General features: G+C 35.0%; 1 protein-coding gene and 1 long non-coding RNA gene across 2 annotated transcripts in view; one reads left to right on the top strand and one right to left on the bottom strand.

The window, feature by feature from the left end:
- The window catches only part of LOC136037130 (uncharacterized), a 70,235-nt gene extending 67,775 nt beyond the window's left edge, over positions 1 to 2,460 (bottom strand). Inside the window, exon 1 of the long non-coding RNA XR_010619871.1 lies at positions 2,104 to 2,460. This is a non-coding gene — a long non-coding RNA (uncharacterized LOC136037130). The remainder of the gene's footprint in view (positions 1 to 2,103) is intronic.
- LOC136037124 (collagen alpha-2(IV) chain-like) overlaps positions 1 to 17,861 on the top strand; it is a 131,166-nt gene extending 113,305 nt beyond the window's left edge. The window contains exons 21-28 of the mRNA XM_065719609.1: positions 1,174 to 1,425; positions 2,739 to 3,140; positions 5,101 to 5,280; positions 6,474 to 6,643; positions 7,661 to 7,865; positions 8,551 to 8,722; positions 11,942 to 12,056; positions 16,217 to 17,861. Of these exons, the coding sequence (XP_065575681.1) occupies positions 1,174 to 1,425; positions 2,739 to 3,140; positions 5,101 to 5,280; positions 6,474 to 6,643; positions 7,661 to 7,865; positions 8,551 to 8,722; positions 11,942 to 12,056; positions 16,217 to 16,471 (1,751 nt within the window). The 3' untranslated portion in view covers positions 16,472 to 17,861. The remainder of the gene's footprint in view (positions 1 to 1,173; positions 1,426 to 2,738; positions 3,141 to 5,100; positions 5,281 to 6,473; positions 6,644 to 7,660; positions 7,866 to 8,550; positions 8,723 to 11,941; positions 12,057 to 16,216) is intronic.
- Positions 17,862 to 20,215: the final 2,354 nt, after the last annotated feature.

Here is a 20,215-nt window from a genome sequence, read left to right as displayed (position 1 = left end):
TTTCTTGCAAGAGAATGGTTCTAATATGCTATCAGTATTAATATTGCTAGATTGAAGCTGTCGCTTCATCCTTAGTTAAACATGATGTTTAATAGTAGAATTGATACGCAGAAAGAGAATGATTTATTGCTAACTACTAGTTCCCGGCCTGTAATATTTGTTCACAAGTACTCAACATACTTGAGAATATAACAGCTATTTCTGAATTTTACATTTTTCTGTAACTTTGAGCATAATTTTAGCAGTAATTGAACTTGCCAAGAGCTAGGAAAATGATATCTACTGTATTCGTCTGGCATATATTTGTATCTCCAGTCTACTGCGTCAGCTGTAGATGTCTTCCTCTTTGGGCATCTGTTTTGTTTCTGTTTCATTTATGTTTTGCACTGTAAATCAAATGTTCTTTCGTGAGTAATATATAGATTATTGTCTCAGCATTAACTTGAATCTAACTAACACACGAGTTTTCTAAGAGATACTGATAAAGAATAATTTTAAAAATAATAGCAAAAACAGAAAAAGGTACTGATTTAATAAGGGAAGGGGTTACTATTGAGCAAATTTCCTATCAGAATATCAGGAATATTGCATATTCCTGAAAGTCTACCGTGTGTAATGTAGACATCTGTTTGTTCGCGTTTCTTTTTCATTTTTTGCACTGTATTTTTGTTTTACATTCTTCACTAACATTTTTTAGTTGGCAACTTCGAATAGTATGCTACAATTATAGATTAGCAAGTTAAACGTTTTACGGTAAAAATAAGCTTACCTAAACGGCTAAAAGGACAGTTGAAAGCTTATCAAATTCTAAATATGTCTTCGCATAAATTAGCTGGTTAAAAAGGTTATAAATAATATATATATAAGACAATATATAGGTGTTACAAGATATTTTATGTATGGATATACAAGATTTTTATTTTTCTCGGAGATATTTATTATAACTCAGTTGCCAACCCTATAAAAATGGAAAAAAGAGAAAGAAGGAATTGCTCATGCAGAGCGGACCTTCGTCAGGGAATAAAAGATGGCGTTGAGTGGGGACGTATATAAAGGGTGTTGAGGTGGTATTGCCTTTCAAGTAGCCTAGTAATCGACGACTTAATTCGCTTAACTTAGATAGAGGTTCCATTACATTACTAAGGAGATAATTAAGACTACAATTGATTTTAGGACCACCTGGTTTAGACGGACGAGATGGAACTGACGGTGAAAAGGGCGAGCCAGGTCCTTTAGGACCACCTGGACCAGCAGGACCTAAGGGACAGAAAGGAGAGGAGGGACCTCAAGGCTTTGACGGTGAAAAAGGAGACAAGGGTACTCCAGGTTTCCCTGGTAGAAGTGGACGTCCAGGAGAAAAAGGAGAACGAGGCCTCATAGGAGACATGGGACCTCCTGGCTTGGATGGATCTAAGGGTGCAAAGGGTAAGTGTCAAATAGTATTAACTCGGTGAGTGTAATTTTGAGTTAATTTGGATTTATAAAGAAGTGCCGGCCAATATATAAACAAAATCCAAATATTAAACGCAACGGCGTGTCTAGAAATTGGATCTGGGGACGTTGGAGACAATTAAGAAATACGTGGAGAGGGGCAGAAAATGTATTTTACAAAGTCTAAAGGGAGGGGGGGGAATTTGTAATTTTTTCAATTTTTCATTAAAAAAAAATACCAAAACAGACATTTTGGATGAAAATACCAAAAAAGCCATTTTCCATGAAAATATCGAGAAAGAAACATTTTCCAATGAAATCCCCCTCCCTGCAAAAAAGGTAATTTTTCAACGCCAGGAAGTTCGAATATAGGTGGCGAAAGCCAGCCCCCCCCCTCATAGACGCCACTGTGGGGAATGATGAACAAGGATAGATAATATTAGATATGATGAATGTTGAACAAGGAATAGATAACATTCAACTAGGAATGACTGTCTACTGGCCAAACTAAATACTAATATATAAAAAAAAATACTATCACTAATAAATGGCTGATATTAACCTTTAAAACACTTTCGAAAAAAAAATACGCAGACTATTGAACAAAGATATATTAAGCTAATCATTAGTTTATGCTGCACAGCATGTGTTCGAACAACTGAAATAACTTACGTTACAAGCAGTGGTCACCACAAGACCGTGATCTTCTGGCTCAAACATCTACGCTCCAACTCTTTTAAATGCATCCAGGAATATACCCTGATGTATATGAGCTTGGTTCCAAAATTTCACGAACAATCATTCTCATCATTAAAATACAATCATTCTCATCAGATGATTCTTAAAGAATGAAGTAAATTTGTGTAAAAATGATCTTTCAAGTTTCGCACGGTTCAGACGTATTTTCATCTGATTTTTCAATCTTAACAATGTTCCAAGCAAATTTCTTAAATGTAGTTCAGCAGATATATAAAACTAAATTTTAGCAGTAAAGTGATTGCATAAGTTTTTGTCTTACGTTGGAACAATAAAAACCGAAGGACTAAAAAAAAAAAAAAAAAAAAAAAAAAAAAAAAAAAAAAAAAAAAAAAAAAAAAAAAAAAAAAAAAAAAAAAAAAAAAATCTTGCCCAGGAACTATATCTCCCCACAAAAAGCCCTGAGTACACAAGAGCATTGCAATAATCAAGGTGGGGAATAGAGTAATAACTGAGTTTATTTTAAATGCTAAAAAAAAACTGTAATAAGACAGCTATGAAAGCTGACGTTATTCGTTTTTCTAATATTAATTTCTTTCTTTATACTATAGGTCAGCCTGGACCCATAGGACCTCAAGGACCCACTGGAATGACTATAAAGGGAAACAAAGGTGATCCAGGACCGCCAGGCAAAAAAGGAGCAGATGCCCCCCCTGGAAGGCAAGGTCAAAAAGGAGATTCAGGTTTCCCAGGTTTGCCTGGGCCTCGTGGACCACCAGGCCCTCAAGGACCAGTTGGTATGAAAGGTGATAAAGGTGATGTTGGTGAAAAGGGTGATTCTGGGCCTATTGGCCCCCCAGGAGACCCAGGACGAAATGGGTTGGACGGACCAGAGGGATTCCCTGGTCCTAAAGGAGATACTGGATTACCTGGACCTTACGGACCACCTGGAAATAAAGGAGACAGAGGAGAACCCGGAAGACCTGGATCCTATGGAGACAAGGGCGACAAAGGTAATATTGTACTTCGTTATAAATTAAAAACATAAGCTATTCAAAAATAATGTTGGTAACAATAGAACAAGAATTCAATCATTGATAGTTCCATGCAACTTCACTTATAAACGAAAATGCGTCCAAAAAAGCTAGTTTTTAACCTAAACATCAAAGAAAGAAACATAAGTTTTTTCAACTGAAAGTAAGAAGCAGCCTTAAAACTTTAAACGGACAGAATTTATTCAGTATATGAGGGGGCTTCCCCTTCCTCGTCCCTCTCTCTTTACGCTAAAGTGTAAAAGCTATTTACAAATACTTTTCATTCAAATTCAACGGCCCTTGTGTTTCAAGAGTCATTCCTAAAGAATTGGGACAAAAAGTCAAAATTCAGCATAAAAAGTGACGGTTGAGGAAGGGGCAACCACCCTCCCTCATATACGGAATAATCTTTGTTTGTTTTAAGTACTAATGTTGCTCCCTTACACTCAGTTACTTTCTAAACAAATGGCCATTTGGCACTGATTCAGAAATGGTAACTATTATTTCGGTTTAAACTAAAAGTAAAAGTTTATTACAAAAGTTATTACAAAGTTTATGACACGCCTTAAAAATGGCGTCAGATCTAAATGAAAAGTGCACCATTAGAATCAGCGTTGTCGAAAACCTTATAGAGAGAAATTACAGCCGCCTAACCTGAACAATAAGGAAAATCACTTTTTTGCATGTTTAGCACCGATGTGTCTCCCGTTTTTTTTTTTTTTTTTTTTTTTTTTTCTTTCGGGAATAGCGGATTACCGGAATATCGTAGAGAGATGTTTTTGGCTCATTTAAAAGCTTTTTCTCATATCTACCTGCTTCTTATAAACTCCGCTAACTAAAAGTGCCATATGGCCCTAAAAATGACACTTTTTTTGCCATTTCTCAACGGGCGGTGCTAGTGGTCTACCAGAACATCGTAGACAGATGTTTAATAGCTCACATAAAAGCTATTGCTCATATCTATATTCTTCCTGCAAATTCCACTTTCCGAAAGCGCCGAATGGCACTAGAAAGGACAATTTTGGTGCCTTGTCCCAAGTGGAAAAGCTGAGGTTAATGGGCTACCAGAGCTATTTAGAGACATGTTTAATGGCTCATTTGAAAGCTATAGCTCATATCTACGTGCTCTTTATTAGTTCTACCATTCGTAAGTGTGATATAGCACTAAAAAAATATTATTGGTGCAACTTCTTTGACTAGCTCCCTCACTATGTTGCTTATCAACATATCTAATTTCAGGACTGACCATCTGAGAAACGAAACATGGAACAAACTCTCTAGCAAAGTAGAGATATGCTGTTATTATCGAATAAGAAGTAGCTAGTCGTTTCTTTTTTTTTTTTTCTGTAAGCAGAAGTAATTCCAAGTTTTGATATTGGCCATTCATTTTTAAATATAATTACATTTATTATTAAACAATCTGACTTAAAGTAAAGGCAATCTTGACTAAAAGATTACAAAATATACTCATTACCTAATTTTTTGTATTGAAATTTTCCGAAAGAACATTGTAGGAGAAAAAACCTTAAAAAAAACCACCTTCATTACATCAAATGTCCATATACTGACATATTAAACAATTCAGATATTGTTCGACACTAGTTGAGATCCCCTGCATACTGTGACCTGTGTGAACATTGCTTCTTGCTTTTCATTTTCCTTAGTTGATTTAGTTTCTCTAATAGAACAGAGAGTTCATACAACACTAAACTGTGAATTTTAGTTCCACCGTTGCTTTTCAAAGTTGTAGCTCAGAAGCACAAATTTCGATTTACATATTTGTATCCAAAGATCCTCACAACATAAATCTCATGAGGAACGACAGATTTTATCAATTGCTGATTCCTGATCATGCAGGTTGCATACAATTGGGTCAAACGTGACATCGAAGACACTTTCATATGTTTTCATGATTATAACTGTTACTTTGTCTTTTTAGGAGAACGCGGCTACGATGGACGGCCTGGTGAACCAGGGCCAGAGGGACCAAAGGGAGATCGAGGCCTTGATGGAGAGCCAGGACCGTTTGGACCACCTGGTCAGCCCGGCATTAAAGGAGACAAGGGAGATAGGTGCTTGCCTGGACCCATTGGACCAAAAGGCGACAAAGGAGCAAGTGGTAAGTACAACTACTTTTTCTATAATTCCATAGAACTTTCGAATAATTCATAACAATCAACATTGGACAACAGTTTATGATATTATGTGATATGAATTGAGTAATAAAAAAGCATTATTTAAAAAAAATCCAATTAAAGAGCAACATTCAAACTTCAAATCACCAGAAAGTGTTTCTCATTCTGTATACTAAACTTGTTCTTGTGCTTGTGCAGTTCTAAGAAATTTTTTGAATATAGCAAACTAAGCTAATTACTATATTATTTTCCTATGGTCTTTTAAAAATCATAAATTGGAAATTCGTATTCATGCTTAGGATAAATCTTATTCAAATTTACCGTTTAATGCTGCTACCTACAGCTGTAGAGAACTCCTTCTTGTCCTATTCCATTGAGGCGTTCTTACTGCAAAAATTTCTAAATGGACCTTGCACAAGCGCCCTTTCATTTGGTAAACGTTGTGATGAAAAAGCTAAAAAAAACTCTGGCGGTTAAAGGGGCAACAGCCCCTCTCGTAATGTAAGTTCCTTTTCCCTTTCCTTTCAAAGACCTTTTAAGTTAGTACATGTTATTTTCTTTGAAATGGAAAAGTTGTTCTATAGTTACAGTTAGTACTGGTGACGGCCGCTGCTCAAATATTTTCCTCTACATGAGGAGAAATTAAAGGATAAATTGACAACTTTCCCTTTTTGTGCTGAGGAGCCTCCCACAAAAATCTGGAAACTATGAGCATTATAAGCACACCCTTTGAAGACCCCCCCCCCCCCACTCAAAGAAAAGAAAAAAGAAACAGACGTTTTTTTTCGGTAAAAAACAGTTTCAGACAAACAGCAACAACCGAGTCAAATTTTTTGTTGCCCTAGTGAAGCCTAGTACTAATTTTCACCAAGTGCAGAGGATAGTTTAATAAACTATTATTGAAGAAATCTTAGCAACATGTTTTGATCCGAAAAATGTCGACAGGAGTTTTGGTGATTTCACGTGAACCTTTGGGGAGGTTAGTATTGCACTTGCGTTCACCATTAAGTGAGATCGAACTGGGAAAAGACCAAATTGATGGCCATTTAGGAAAAAACAAATACTTTGTATATTTTTTCAAGCTTCTATTGATAGGCTAGTTCATTGGTATTATTGTAAATTCATTAGGCTTGGTAAAACGCACCGTTTCTATATTTCATCATATTCTAAATTTTAGGACCTCCTGGGTTCCCTGGACCAGCTGGACAACCTGGTACTCCTGGACCTGCTGGATTACCAGGTGAAAAAGGGCGGCAAGGTGAATCTGGAAGACCAGGTCTTCCAGGTATTCAAGGCGAACCTGGTCCTAAAGGTGACAGAGGTCTAGATGGCCCTCTTGGATTGTCGGTAAGTAATTTGAATAGCCTAAACCAGTAGGGAGTAGTGAAAATTCTCGTTTTCTGTCAAAAGTTCAAAGGATCATAACATGGAACGTTTAGGGCCAGGGGAATAGGGAGTGAATAGCTATTGTCCATTCTGCAGCAGTTTATTTAAGGGTGTTAGCTTTAAGGATGTTTTTATAGAATATCATGCATAAACATGATAGCCTTTAAAAAGACACAAACTGAGCTTACTTCGGATTAGCTTTCAAAACTTCAATGATTTTATTTGTAGGTAACAGAAATTAATTAAATACCAAAAAAGATCATATTTTAATGTTTTCTTTAAGTAGTTAATGTAGCCTGTCCATTTATTTCAGAAATAAGCTATTGACCAAAGATGATAAAGCCTGAAAGAGGTCTGACCTGGGGATTTGAAAAAAAAAAGACGAATAGTGAAACCCAGGGTTTTAACAGTTTTTTTCTTTTCTTTCTTTCAAGTATTATGACTTCTATTGCACCCCATATAGTTGTAATTTACCTTATTTAATCAGAAACCTTTGCAAAATATTATAATTACTAAAATATAAAAGCTGCTAAATTGTAATTACTATGATTACTATAATTTAACATATAAATAATAAGAAAAGCGACATAAAAAACTCACTATGGTTATGGCTACTGACAAATTTTGCTGTTTATAACATTAGCTTTGTTTATTTTATGGAGTTGAAAAATTTCATTTATGCAGTAAATCTTAGGCAAATTCGAACCTTTATAAATGTCAAAATTCCCTTCCCTTTGAGACGACGAAAAATACTTTGGCTTCTAGAAAAGTTTTTCGTCAAAAGTAAAATGACAAACTCAACATTTTATAAAGAAATTTTTGAGTCATTACACCATGAAAACTCTTCGATAATATTTCTTGTAAATAAAAGTTATTCTTGTGGATTTATAGCATTTGCTTGTTATTTTCTTTATTTAAATCAGTTACTGCTAATTTGTATCATACGGATTGTCCTAATCAAGATTTAATTTCCAACAGGGTCCAGCTGGGTTACCAGGAGACAAAGGTGACCCGGGGCGTGATTGCGAAGGTCCTCTCGACTATTCCACTGGCAATTTACTGGTCACACATAGCCAAAGCTCAACACCACCAGACTGTGGGAGAGGAGATTTTGTCAAACTTTGGGACGGATGGAGTTTATTGCATCTTGAGGGGAACGAAAGAGCACACACGCAAGATTTAGGTACAAATATCACCCCGTATATAACCTAATACAATAAATAGCATTATGTAGTATACAATACAACGAAAAAAGGAAGGAATTCAGAAAGTGATAAGATTTATGAGATAAGAAATCAAAAATCTTATCAGAAAAACTCAGACACTTCCAAGATGTACCTAACAGTCTTCTTCTTCTTCTTCTGTCATCTAAATATTATTTGCAAAGTAAAAATATGTAAAATCATAAATTAAAAAAAAAGTGTCGGAAGCAGCCATAACTTTACTATCTTTAAACTAACGTCATCGCTAAACAGTCTGTTTATCGGCTCTGTAAATTCAATTAGACAAATACCTCAGATCTTGTTACAATGCAAAGTTACAGACAGAGTTCACACACGTAGAATTTCAAGCATCAAGTCCGTGCATTGGCCCATTCAAAAAAAGGGTCATCGACACAAGAGAAGGATGAAACTAGGTGCACGTTTGGCTGTAACTGGGGCTTAGTAACGTACCTAGTACCATAAATTGCGTTAGAAAAACATTCTGAAATAGTCTAGTCTATTGTGTGATTTGCAAAGAAAAGACAACAAAAAAGAAAAAGACGTTTTGGGCAATTTTTTTTAATTAGTACCCCTCCAAACCACTCTTTAGTGGCTAAACTGGAATATGAGTTTCATCAGAACCTGAATTGAAATTTATTTTAATAGGTCTTGCCGGATCTTGCGTTCGGAAATTCAATACAATGCCTTTTCTCTTCTGTGATTTGAATGAAGTGTGCAATTATGCAAGTCGAAATGACAAATCCTACTGGCTATCAACAACCGAGGCAACTCCAATGATGCCCGTTGCAGAAAGGGAAATAGAGCCATATATCTCCAGGTAAGTAATTGTATTACAGTTGGTTTTTAGAACAAATACTTTATACAGTTTATCTGGAGTCATACCTAACTTTTAAAGGACTAAACAGTACACAAAGGCAATTTTGGAGCTAAAAAACCTTTGCTAAAATGCCTTCCACTGGCCGAAAAATAGCCCTAACCTAAACAAACTTGATATCAATCAGTAGTACATTCTTGTTTCATACAAATGAAATATATGGCGAAATTTGTTACTTTGTTATCAACTATATTACCCCGGTGTTGCTGTTCCATTAAAATATTATTATCAGGTAATTGCTCTTTTGCAATGTAAGCAATTTGTCTTGGAGTATCAGTATATATTTCGAAGGTTAAAGCACCTAAAACCTAATTAACAATTACTGAAATATATCGCGATTTTTTTTTTGCTTATGAACAAATGGGTCACAAAATCAAAACAGTTAAATCTCCACATAATACTAACAAAACAAAAATAAACGTTACTTCATTACATCCATAATAAGTCCCAACGCAAATTAGCGTGTTTCGGACGACCCCCCCCCCCAAAAAAAAAAAACAACAGCAAAACCACAGAACAAGTATTATTACAATTCATGGGGAAAAAATCTTACTCCTTCCCTCATCCTTCCCCCCGCTAAAAAATTAGTCAACCATTCTAAATTTAATAGGTTTACAGGGAACTTGAATGAATCTCACGCTCATAATTTATAACTCATCCCAATCCCGAACACAGAACGTCAGTAACCCAATCACAAAACATATAAAACGAAATCTCTCTTACCAACAGACGTGCATAAACTCACTCCAAAATTAATCCTTCAATCTCTAGAATATTGGATAAAACAAGTACATCGCAAAGAAGCATGGAATTCCTCAAGGGTCTTCTTACCTTTTGATTCTGCTGAAATTCTGTTCTAGTCTTCAGGGCCCATAGCCTATATCAAATGGAAAAATTAGATCTGGTAGTAATAGCAAGAGTTGTTCCACCCAATTCATCATTTCTAGTTTCATAACTATGTTCCCTTTTCTTATTGAAGTCCAAAAACATAGGGGTAACGAATTTGAGAGATAACAAGAATTTATGCATAAAAATATTTATATAAAATTTAACCAAACCAAAAAAGGCAGGACTTTCAATTGTATGTCCCAAGGTCATACCGAACTCCAAGAAAATCTATGGTGAGAACTCTTACAGCTTTATTTTGTAATACAAGGAGCAGGCTTAAATGGCTAGTGAACGTCGGCGACCAACTATTACACAATACAATGATTGTGGATGAATAAGAAAAAAAAATATAACTTTCTAATAGCCTTTTTGGGAAAAAAAAATCCTCCAATGTCCGCAGAATTCCAAAGTCTTTAGCTATTTTTGTACTATTAAATGTAATGTGATCTTTGAAACTAAGACACTCATCAACCATGATACCGAGATGCTTGACAATACTATTACGTTTTATACTTCCACTTTCTAACTAAGTTTCTTCAACCAAAGAATAGTAATTTGCACTTCTCCCATATAACATGAACAAACTATTAACAGTACCTGCTATGCCTGTTAACAGGTACTTATCGAAAAACTGCTCTTTACTCAACATAATTGGGTTTCGGGGAGAGGTCGTATCATATATTGGCAAAGGCCAGTGTTAATGCCTGACAAAATGTGCCATATATGGAAGATATTAGTATCGACCAAAGAATATGGGTGAAACATAGAACTAAAAACTCGAGCTGGCCCTCCAGAGAAAGGTTGTTGCAAGATTCGTGACACCACTAACAAATTCCACTTGGGGTGGGGACTCCATCCTTCCTGAATTGTAAGACCTAAAATAATCAGGTTATGCCATATTCTGTATTCGTTGTTCAGAACAACGTGACGCTATTCCGGCAAAGAAAACCTTCCTTTTTTCACCTTATGCTCCTACTTCTTTTCATTTTTGCAATTTCCAGTCTCCCCCCGTCTCCCCTAAAAAATTATGTTAGCACCCTTGAACAGCAAAACTTGCGTTATGGTAACAGTTTATTCAACCAATATTATTGAAAACGGCTGATACCCCTAATAAAGGGCTTCAATGATAACTTTCTGGGAATAATTTCTGCTCGGAGTTCATTCGACAGGGTAACTGATGGCCAAATGCAGTATATTCTCACTTATCGGTCTGTTATTGAAGGTAAACAGTGAAGTTACAGCTCGCAACTTACGACTCAACTCGAGCTGAAATTTCCCCAGAGCAATGTTACAACATACAATCTTAAATATATAAGTAGTTGCCAATTAAACATGCGGCTGGAAGAGCTAAGGATATTGTCCATGCGTTTGTTCGACCTGAGAGCCAGGATACTCCTTATAACACTGCTGTTGTTTTTCCTTCTTTTTTATTGCAATGGTTTTATATTTCTATGGAAAGTTCAACTAATTTCCACATCAACACTATCTTAGTTCCTTGTTGGCAATCAATGAAACAGATAGTGTGACGATGAACGACCTTTATATAGCCTATCCAGAATATACCCTAAACATCTTGTCTTTTTTTTTCATTCACATTTGTTCAACGCAAACCTGGTCCTTCTTTGGACCTCGACATTAGATAATTTTCGCAGCCTGAATGCAGAAAGGAGACAAAAATAAAGAGATACACTAAAGATACGCCTTATTTTGAGCTTGGAATACCGACGAAAGGGCAACGCTTCCACATAATAGATTGCAAAAAGTAACAATAATAATTATATTCAGCTGATACGAAAATCATTAAGGGCACGAGTAAAAGTATAGAAAACACAACTATTCATCTTGATATCAATGATCCTTGAAACAATTTGATGAAAAATGGCAAAAAAATTATGCTTGACAAACTGTTTATTGAAGCAGAAAAAAGTGTTGGACATATGAATTGTCATAGCTCTTTCATTACCACCCCGTTTAGAACATTGACCTAAAAAAGTATTATGGTCTTTAGAAATTTTAAAATCTAATAGGATCTTCAGGTATTGCAGTATTTGACTAGAAATCTAGCATCCCGTATCTTCCACCGTTGGTGCCCTTGGTACTCTCTGTCGTATCATCCTCAAGTCGCTAAACGTAAAAAAGGTATAAGAAGAACTTTAGATAAGGGGGTTAATAAATTCCACTCTACCATAAACAGGTTATAATTTTGTATATTTTCTTTAGTAAACGAAAATAATATTAGAACACATTCTAAATGAATTTAATTCTACTCAACAGGTGCAGTGTTTGTGAAGTACCTTCTAACGTACTTGCTGTCCACTCGCAATCACAAACCCTTCCAGAATGTCCAGTTGGTTGGTCTGCACTATGGAATGGATTCAGTTTCGCAATGGTAAGTCTACAGTCTTTATTAAACTTTACTATGAGCCACTGACAGCCGTAACAGGCTGTCAAACAAGCCGTAACAAAGGGAAAACAAATTCCCACTGCTACTCCATCAGACAATTTGTGTAATATATGTAATTTATTTTCCAGTCTTGCCCAGCTTGCCGGCGTGAGGCCTGGGCTAAGCTAAAATTGGACATAACTCAATTGTATTTGTGAATTTAACATTTGAATTGTAGTCCTCCTTATATTTTTTCCTGCTTTTTAGTTCCTTGCTGTTATTGGCTTTATTTTCTTGACTTTGCCCTTTTTAAGTCGACATTGCTTATCTATTTTGTTGTGTTTAAGTTACTAATTTTCTTCTGTACTGTTCCTTCTATCTTGCCATATGTCTTCGTTAAGCTTCACTAAAAGCTTAGAGAAGTTTTGGAATATTTTCCAGTTTTGTCATGATTGTTAAGTTTTTGTTTGAATATTTCATTTTACGAAAAAGAGGACTCTGCAGATTTATGTTTTTATACTCTTAGAAAATGATTTTTTGAATCTGTAATTTTCTATATTTTGCACTAATGAATAACGTATTTCCGCCGACCGACCCAAAAAGACTTATATTAGGGTTATGAAATTATCCCACAAGACCCTTCCTCTCAATAGCACCACTACCAAGCCTAGAGAAAGAAATAATACTGAACAAGGGATCCCTTTGAAATCTCTTCGGAAAATATGTATATTTTGTGATTGATTTTTAGCCTAGAAAAGCAATAGTATCGTGTAATTATGTATTACCTTTCAAAATCTGTAAACGAAAGGTTTTTTCGACTAATTCACACACGAAAATGTCTATCCCCTGAAGTGTTACGGGGTATTGCCCCTTTAAACAATTGAAACACGAAAAATGTCTATCCCCTGAAGTGTTACAGGGTATTGCCCCTTTAAACAATTGAAACCGACTGCAAAAAACTGCCCCCTATCCACCCACATTAACTGCTAAATCATCAAAATATGTCTTTCTAACACTGCTTTCCTTCCAGGGATTATGCCCAGCGACAAGGACTGAATACTTGAAGCACTCTAAGTCCGTATCGAAAGTACACCCTTACAACCCTCTAAATCCGAATTATATTTTCTAAAATTGGCTTTCCCTCTCCCGCCTCTTAAAGCAAATTCTTCTTTAAATTTCGTAACATTTAAATCTAAATTTTCTATAAACTAAACAACTGAACCGCTCCCGTTTTTATTATGATTTTCTTCCCTATTAAAAATACTACCTACTCAATCTGAGAAAACGCCCTCAAAATTACACAATCCCGGGTGAAGTTTCCGCATTTCTGTTTGTAGGTATTGCGAGTACAAATCACCCGTTCTTTTATTGAAAAAAATTCATATTGTTTTGATATGTTTTTCGATAATGTGTTTTTCGATAAGTGCCCGAATCTTCGATAAGTGCCCGAGTGTAGGTATGTGAACCTAAAAATAAGAGCTTATTAGCTCATTGAAATACTTTTGATTTCATCCTGTAAAAGAATTTATATTAGTCTGCAAAGAGAATTGAATAGTTAAGAGTAAGCCATCGGATGCATTGAGAGCACACTGCCAGTTAAAGGTGTAATGATCAGAAATAGCCCTCCCAAAGGGGTCCCTTCGAATGTATTCAGACCATACTACCAGTTAAGAATTTAATGACCATACATGGGCTCCCAAAGCGACTCTTCGGGTCCATACCCCCACGCTACCAGTTATAATTTTAATGATCAGAAATTACTACGTAAGTTGTCCCTCTTTACGTTTCAGGTATTGTAATGTCTTGAAGAGTATTAAAAACTTAATGAGGGGGTATTGATATCCATTGGTGCAGCTAAAAAGACATTAATCAGCAGATTCTTGATCCATACTGGGACATCATTATTGGGGGCCTGAAAAAAGAACAAAATTTGTTAACTATCTTGATTCAATTATGATTTTAATCTGTTAAAAGCATATTAATCTAGGGACCAGGGGCTCTTTATTATACCAAAAAAAAAACCATTAAACTAAGGACCCACAAATCCCTCTTCTTAGAATGAAAAGTTTTCTACACTAGAGTGCATTATTTTTAAAAGCATGAAGATCTTAGTTATTTCCCGAAAGGAATGTCGTATTATTAGCTATTTCCCTGGGGTCTCGCCTCAAAACTATAGTGAGGGCCCCCTGATATTTTCACTCATTATTAAGTAAAAAAAGGAACCTATTGAGCAACGCCCCTCAAATCTCCTTCTTGGAATTCAAAGTTTTCGACAGTAGAATGCAGGATTTTAAAAAACAACATATTTTCAAAACACTACTAACAGCTAAAAGCATGGTTAAAAGTCCATTTCCTTTAAAACCAAGGGGAGTTCTCAAAATTACCGAAAAGGTTCCTATAATAAACTAAAAGAAATGCGTTACTTTTTAAAGATGGGAGATATAATCAATATTTTTAATAGTTTCCAGAAAAATTTAGTTTTTAGTGGAAAGCTCTTCTAAGCTTGAAAAGAATGGATTATTTTTAGAACCAACAGGATCCTATATATTTCCCCCAGGCCGTAAAAATATTTAAGTTTTAACCACTAATAAATAACCTTTTCGAGAAGCATCAATAAATTTACACTTCCATTTAGATCAACAGTTCCATCTTGGGCATAGAAGACTCAACATCTTCACTAGCACGGGGCTTGGTGCTGAAGGGGGCGCATCATGGGCTCTCAAGGGGAGCGCATAAGGTCCGGCATAGACAATTACCGAAGGTCTTGAAGGCCCAGAAAGTTCTTGCATGCGAAGCACATATGGGCCAGCATCATGACCGTGTAGGGCGGGGCGTTCTCCCCTTGTATGGAGGGCGTAGAACGGCCGTAAAGTCTATCTCGAATGGGAATTCCCGGTCCTGAAGGGTCCACAGTACAGGGCTGTAGAACAGCTTCCTTTGCCCTTGCCTTTTTCACGAGTGGGGACATTGCTCCGAATTATCCTTAAAAAGAAATTAAGTTTTAGTATAGCATGAAGTGAAAAAATACATCTTATTTTACCATTTATGGAAATAAGATTTCATAAAAAGGACATATATGGTTAAAATATATCATATTTTTTCTTAGCCTTCAGAAATAGCCTCATTGCCCCCCACCCACCTCAACGGACCCACACGCAGAAAAATTGCTGTAATGATACGAGACTATGGATGGCAAATGACGCGTAAACTCCTTTCCTCTATGAGGAATCTAGACTTTCTTAACCTTAGAAAGGCAGAAAAATTTGGATTAGCAAATATCACAGTCCATAAACTTGTGAGTGTAGACTTTTTTCATCGATACAAAAGACTAAACTTGTAACATGTATAAAAACTACCAGCAAGTTGGACATGCAATTGACAATTAATGGGAAAGATGCCCGGTGATAACCTTCGTCTTACACTCAACTTCAACTTCTACTTCTAACTTCCCTCATCCAACTTCCTAAAAAAGATTCCATTTTTTATGATGATCGTTGAGATACATTATATTGTTCAGTAAAAAGACTTTTGTTTTTGGATACAAAAGACTAAAACTTGTAAGTTGTGTGAAAATTACCAGCAAATTGGACTGGAAACTCACAATTAATGGAAAGGTGCCCGGTGATAACCTTTGTCTTACACTCTAGCTAGAAGGAGAAGTACCTTCCTTTTCTCTTTCACAATTATGTTTAGCAAAAGAAAATAGTGTTACAGACATTTTTTTATTGAACGAAACCGCAAAAGAGAAAAAAGAAGGTAATTCTCCTTCTAATTAGAATGTAAGACAAAAATAATTTTCAGATGGCTTGCTCATTAATGGTAGGTTTCATGCAAGTCACTCACGTACACAGAGGAAGACTATAGGCGGTGGGCCTGGCCTGTCGCGAATTCTCAAATTTTTTTTAGAAATTCCTTTTCAAAACTATTTTTCTTCACAGAAGGGATGTTAGGTTTTTAAAGGTTTGTGATTATTTTGATAGATCAAGGGATGTATGTTGTTTCCTTGATGCCTAAAAGAAAGTTCTACCTAATGTCCACCTTTTCACTAAATTCCTTTTCTGTTGAGACAATTTTTGAAAAAAAACTAAGAATGATAAAGTTTATTTGTTCCAAATATCATCCTAATTGATCCAAAACATCATCTCATTATTATATATTTTTTACAGCACACTGGTGCTGGTGGTCAAGGTGGAGGTCAATCACTAAGTAGCCCAGGATCATGTTTGAAAGATTTCAGAGCCACACCGTTTATCGAATGCAACGGAGCTCGTGGCACTTGCCACTATTTTGCCAATAAATTAAGCTTCTGGTTAGCCACAATTGACAGCCGTGAGCAGTTCAGCCGGCCGCAAAGCGAAACGATAAAGGGTGGCCAGCGCTATAGAATTTCAAGATGTCAAGTGTGCATTAAAGATACATAGTGATTTTTCTTAATAAGAAGTGATGTATCAATGAGTGCCTTGATTGGGCCTCATAGTTATAAACATTAAGTTTGAATTGTGCTTTATTATCTAAGTCACTTATTTTGTGAGGATTTAAATCCGGGGAAATTCAGATTGTGCATTGTTTGCAAGAAGTTTATGTGCCACGCCTTATAAAAATTGAAATTTATTACTTGTTTCATAGCAGCCTAGACATTACGTAGCAACATGTGGAAATTCCTAGTCCCAGAGTAGCTTTAAACTTGCTATATTCCATTAATAAATAGAAATAAAAAACTGTACATGGGCATCATTCCTAGAATGAAAGTAAAGTCGCCAATTGTCATTAACGCTTAATTGGTTGCAATGACAGAATAGGTGTTGAGGGACAAACATGAACATTAGGAGAAAAAAAAAGAAAAAAAAAAACAGAAAAAAAGAAGAAAAACAGCTTCTTTGTGCTTCATAAAACCGACCAAAATATGGATATCAAAAATTTTATTTTCATATTATCTTGGCGAGGGAAATAAGGAAAGATGCCACATTTTGAGAAAAAAGGACAATGAAAATAAATATCAGATACTTTGAAAGCTAAGTTACTGGAAAACAAGGCTGATCATTTGTTACAGCATGATAAGTTTAAGAGACAATTCCCAGTATGACAAAAAAAAACGTTATTCAATGGCTTTTGATCTACAGCAGCGTTTCAAGAACAGAATTACAAAATTGTGAAAGCAGAAATATGATGAAGCTACACACTTCATTCATTGGAATGAATTAAAAGAAAAATTAAAAGGGCAACGAAGCTTAATTAGAACTTTTAAGGCTAACTTCTAGAATACTACTGTTCTTTTTTCTAAGATTTGCTATCTTTCAAAAACTGAAATTAGCAGCTTCGCATAAAAACACAAGCTACAACAGAGCCATAAATTTGAAATGTCAAATTATCAAATGTAATTGTCAATCTTCAGTTTTTAAAATATTTTGGCAATTCCATTTTATGAAAAAAAATATGAAGATGAGCTGTCAATAGTGACAATACACAAGATAACCAAAATATGGTGATTCTACAAATGCACTAGGTTCTTCAATTTCTAGCTTCATATTAATTTAAATTAGTTTCAAAACAACAAATGATTGGTGTCTAGTTGCTTTATTTACTAAAAAGAGTGTGGCCTTTCTTCTGAACTGTTATGAACTTGTAGGTTTATTTCTCATTTCAAACACTGCCATTTTATGTTTAAGTTGCTTTTTGTATGCTTTTTTTCAAGTAGAATTTTATGTCTTTTTAATAGAAATTCTTTTCAATGGCTAAATGCAGATTGTCTTTAGAAAGCTATTAATGACATTGTATATTATACTTTCTTTCAAATAAAATTAAGGACCCCTATTTTACGAGTTTCAATGAACGACGAAGGCTACACTGCCTATCAATCCCAAGGGGGATTGTATGAAATCAGACGTAATTGATTATCCGAATATGGCTGATTCAAAAACAAATTAGAGGTCTTCCAACCTTTGAATAACAAGAACAAGTTTGTTTTTTACACAGAAGTAAAGAGCGAAATCAAGAATTAAAACAAAACAAAAAATTATCCCGTGAACGAGGATGCTGCTTTTCTAAACTTACCGCTATTTACACAAAGGTTTAATTTTTGCCCTCAATGCACGAAGAACGACTGCTCTGAAACAGGGGCAACCGAAATGGAATAGAAAGTATTTTTCACATATTTCAAAATTGGGAGAGCTTATTTATTTTTTTTTTTTAATTTAACTTCTGTACATTTTTAATATCATACCCAGCAATACCCTCAAACCGAATTCTCTTAATTAAAGTTTAACTTTTGCAGAACAGTACTTTGATAAAAAGAGCTCATTAAGTGGATTTTCCGAAATAACGCATAATTATCCAAAATGACCTTTAGTTTCAGCTATATGAGGGGAGCTTTCGCCACTTCAGCACTCATACTGAACGCTTTGTCCTTTATATGTACATATATATATATATATATATATATATATATATATATATATATATATATATATATATATATATATATATATATATATATATATATATATATATATATATATATATATATATATATATATATATATATATATATATATATATATATATATATATATATATATATATATATATATATATATATATATATATATATATATATATATATATATATATATATATATATATATATATATATATATATATATATGTATACATATACTTCAGGAATTACATCCGTAATCAGCCAAACAATCATTCAATTAATGTGAACCACCTATCATAAGATTTCCAAAACATCAGACTATAATGCTTGTTTGAGGTTTAGACACCCTCCTCCCAATATAAGAGAATCCATAGGTCAACATCCTAATAGATAATTTGCAACCATGCGATTAGTCTTATTATGCAGTCGTTACTCTTATTAGAAAACAGCCTATAATAAAGTTTAATTTTATGGACTGCGACGAGTGGTATACTGTACACCCGTATGGCTTCGGAGAATCAGAGACTATATGTATATACCCTTTCAAGTGTTCTCAGACTTTTTTCTCGATAGCATTTTATGCCTGTTCGGGGTCAAAATTGCTATTATACGATGCTAAATGCAGAAATGCGGCAATTTCCTTTGGTATAATCTCTTTGTTACTAATTTAAAAAAGCCACTGGATTTTTCATTGCTCATTCGAATGAGCGCTCTTTTAAGCACTACAGACCATGAATGGTCATGTGCGTGACTATTATTATTCTCTTGAAAAATAAGCAATTATATATTTTTTCTATAGTGGCTTTAGGATTCTCACTCATGTTGAATTTCATTGTACAGTTTCCATCAAAATCACACCCATTTTCGATGAATTCAATTCTAATTCCTTAAATTGTGCAAATCTGCATGTGCTAATATCTTTTGACGAAAAAGTTTAGAACCAACATATTTTACAGATTTAGAATCAGCATGGATAATACATTTTGCTGTTACATATATTTTAGTCAAAGCTTCGTTTTAAAAGTTCCAATTTCTATACAAGGGTTGTTCTTCACTCACTTAACAGAAAGCAGGTCATCCACGGCTGGAGTTGGAAAATGTCGTAAAGAAAGATTTAAGGGAAATGGGAACTTCTTGGAAGGGTTTAAAAAAGGAGGCTTTGAACAGATCTGGATAGAAGTGGAGCGTGCGTAGCTGTGTTGGCCTAAGGCGGCTTGGTAATGCGGTGAGTTGTTAGTAGTAGTAGTTATTCACTTACCCTTTATTACTAGGAAGTTTTGATTCAAGGAACACTTCAATGCAAGGGCGGCTACTACTGCCTGCTTCAAACCCAGTTTTTTAAATTCGAATTTAATTTTCAAATGACATTGCTTCAGAAATGATTATTATTCCTGTAAAATCATTCTCTTTTAAATATTTGTTTCAAATATTGGGGAGGAGTCTGTATTTTCAGAAATTGTTTGTTAGGTCATCTTTGTTAGGATGTCTCGCATAGACGCAGGCAGGTGGATCATGGGACTAATGCCCCCTCGTAATCTCTTATGTTACACAAAAGAAAATGCCTCTAAAATAATATGGGTACTATGAATCCAACAAAATTAATTCCCCCTCCCCCCTCTCAAAACTTACTTAAAGGTTCAAGGGAAGTTGGAAAATTTTCGAACAAAGCGCACTTTTTGAGGCTTCGGGCAGACTCCTCCCCCCTCCACACACCTAGAGAGAGGTCTGC

This window comes from Artemia franciscana, chromosome 16, assembly GCF_032884065.1.
Source record: "Artemia franciscana chromosome 16, ASM3288406v1, whole genome shotgun sequence".
NCBI classification, from domain to species: domain Eukaryota; kingdom Metazoa; phylum Arthropoda; class Branchiopoda; order Anostraca; family Artemiidae; genus Artemia; species Artemia franciscana.
This window is presented reverse-complemented; position numbering and strand designations above follow the sequence as displayed.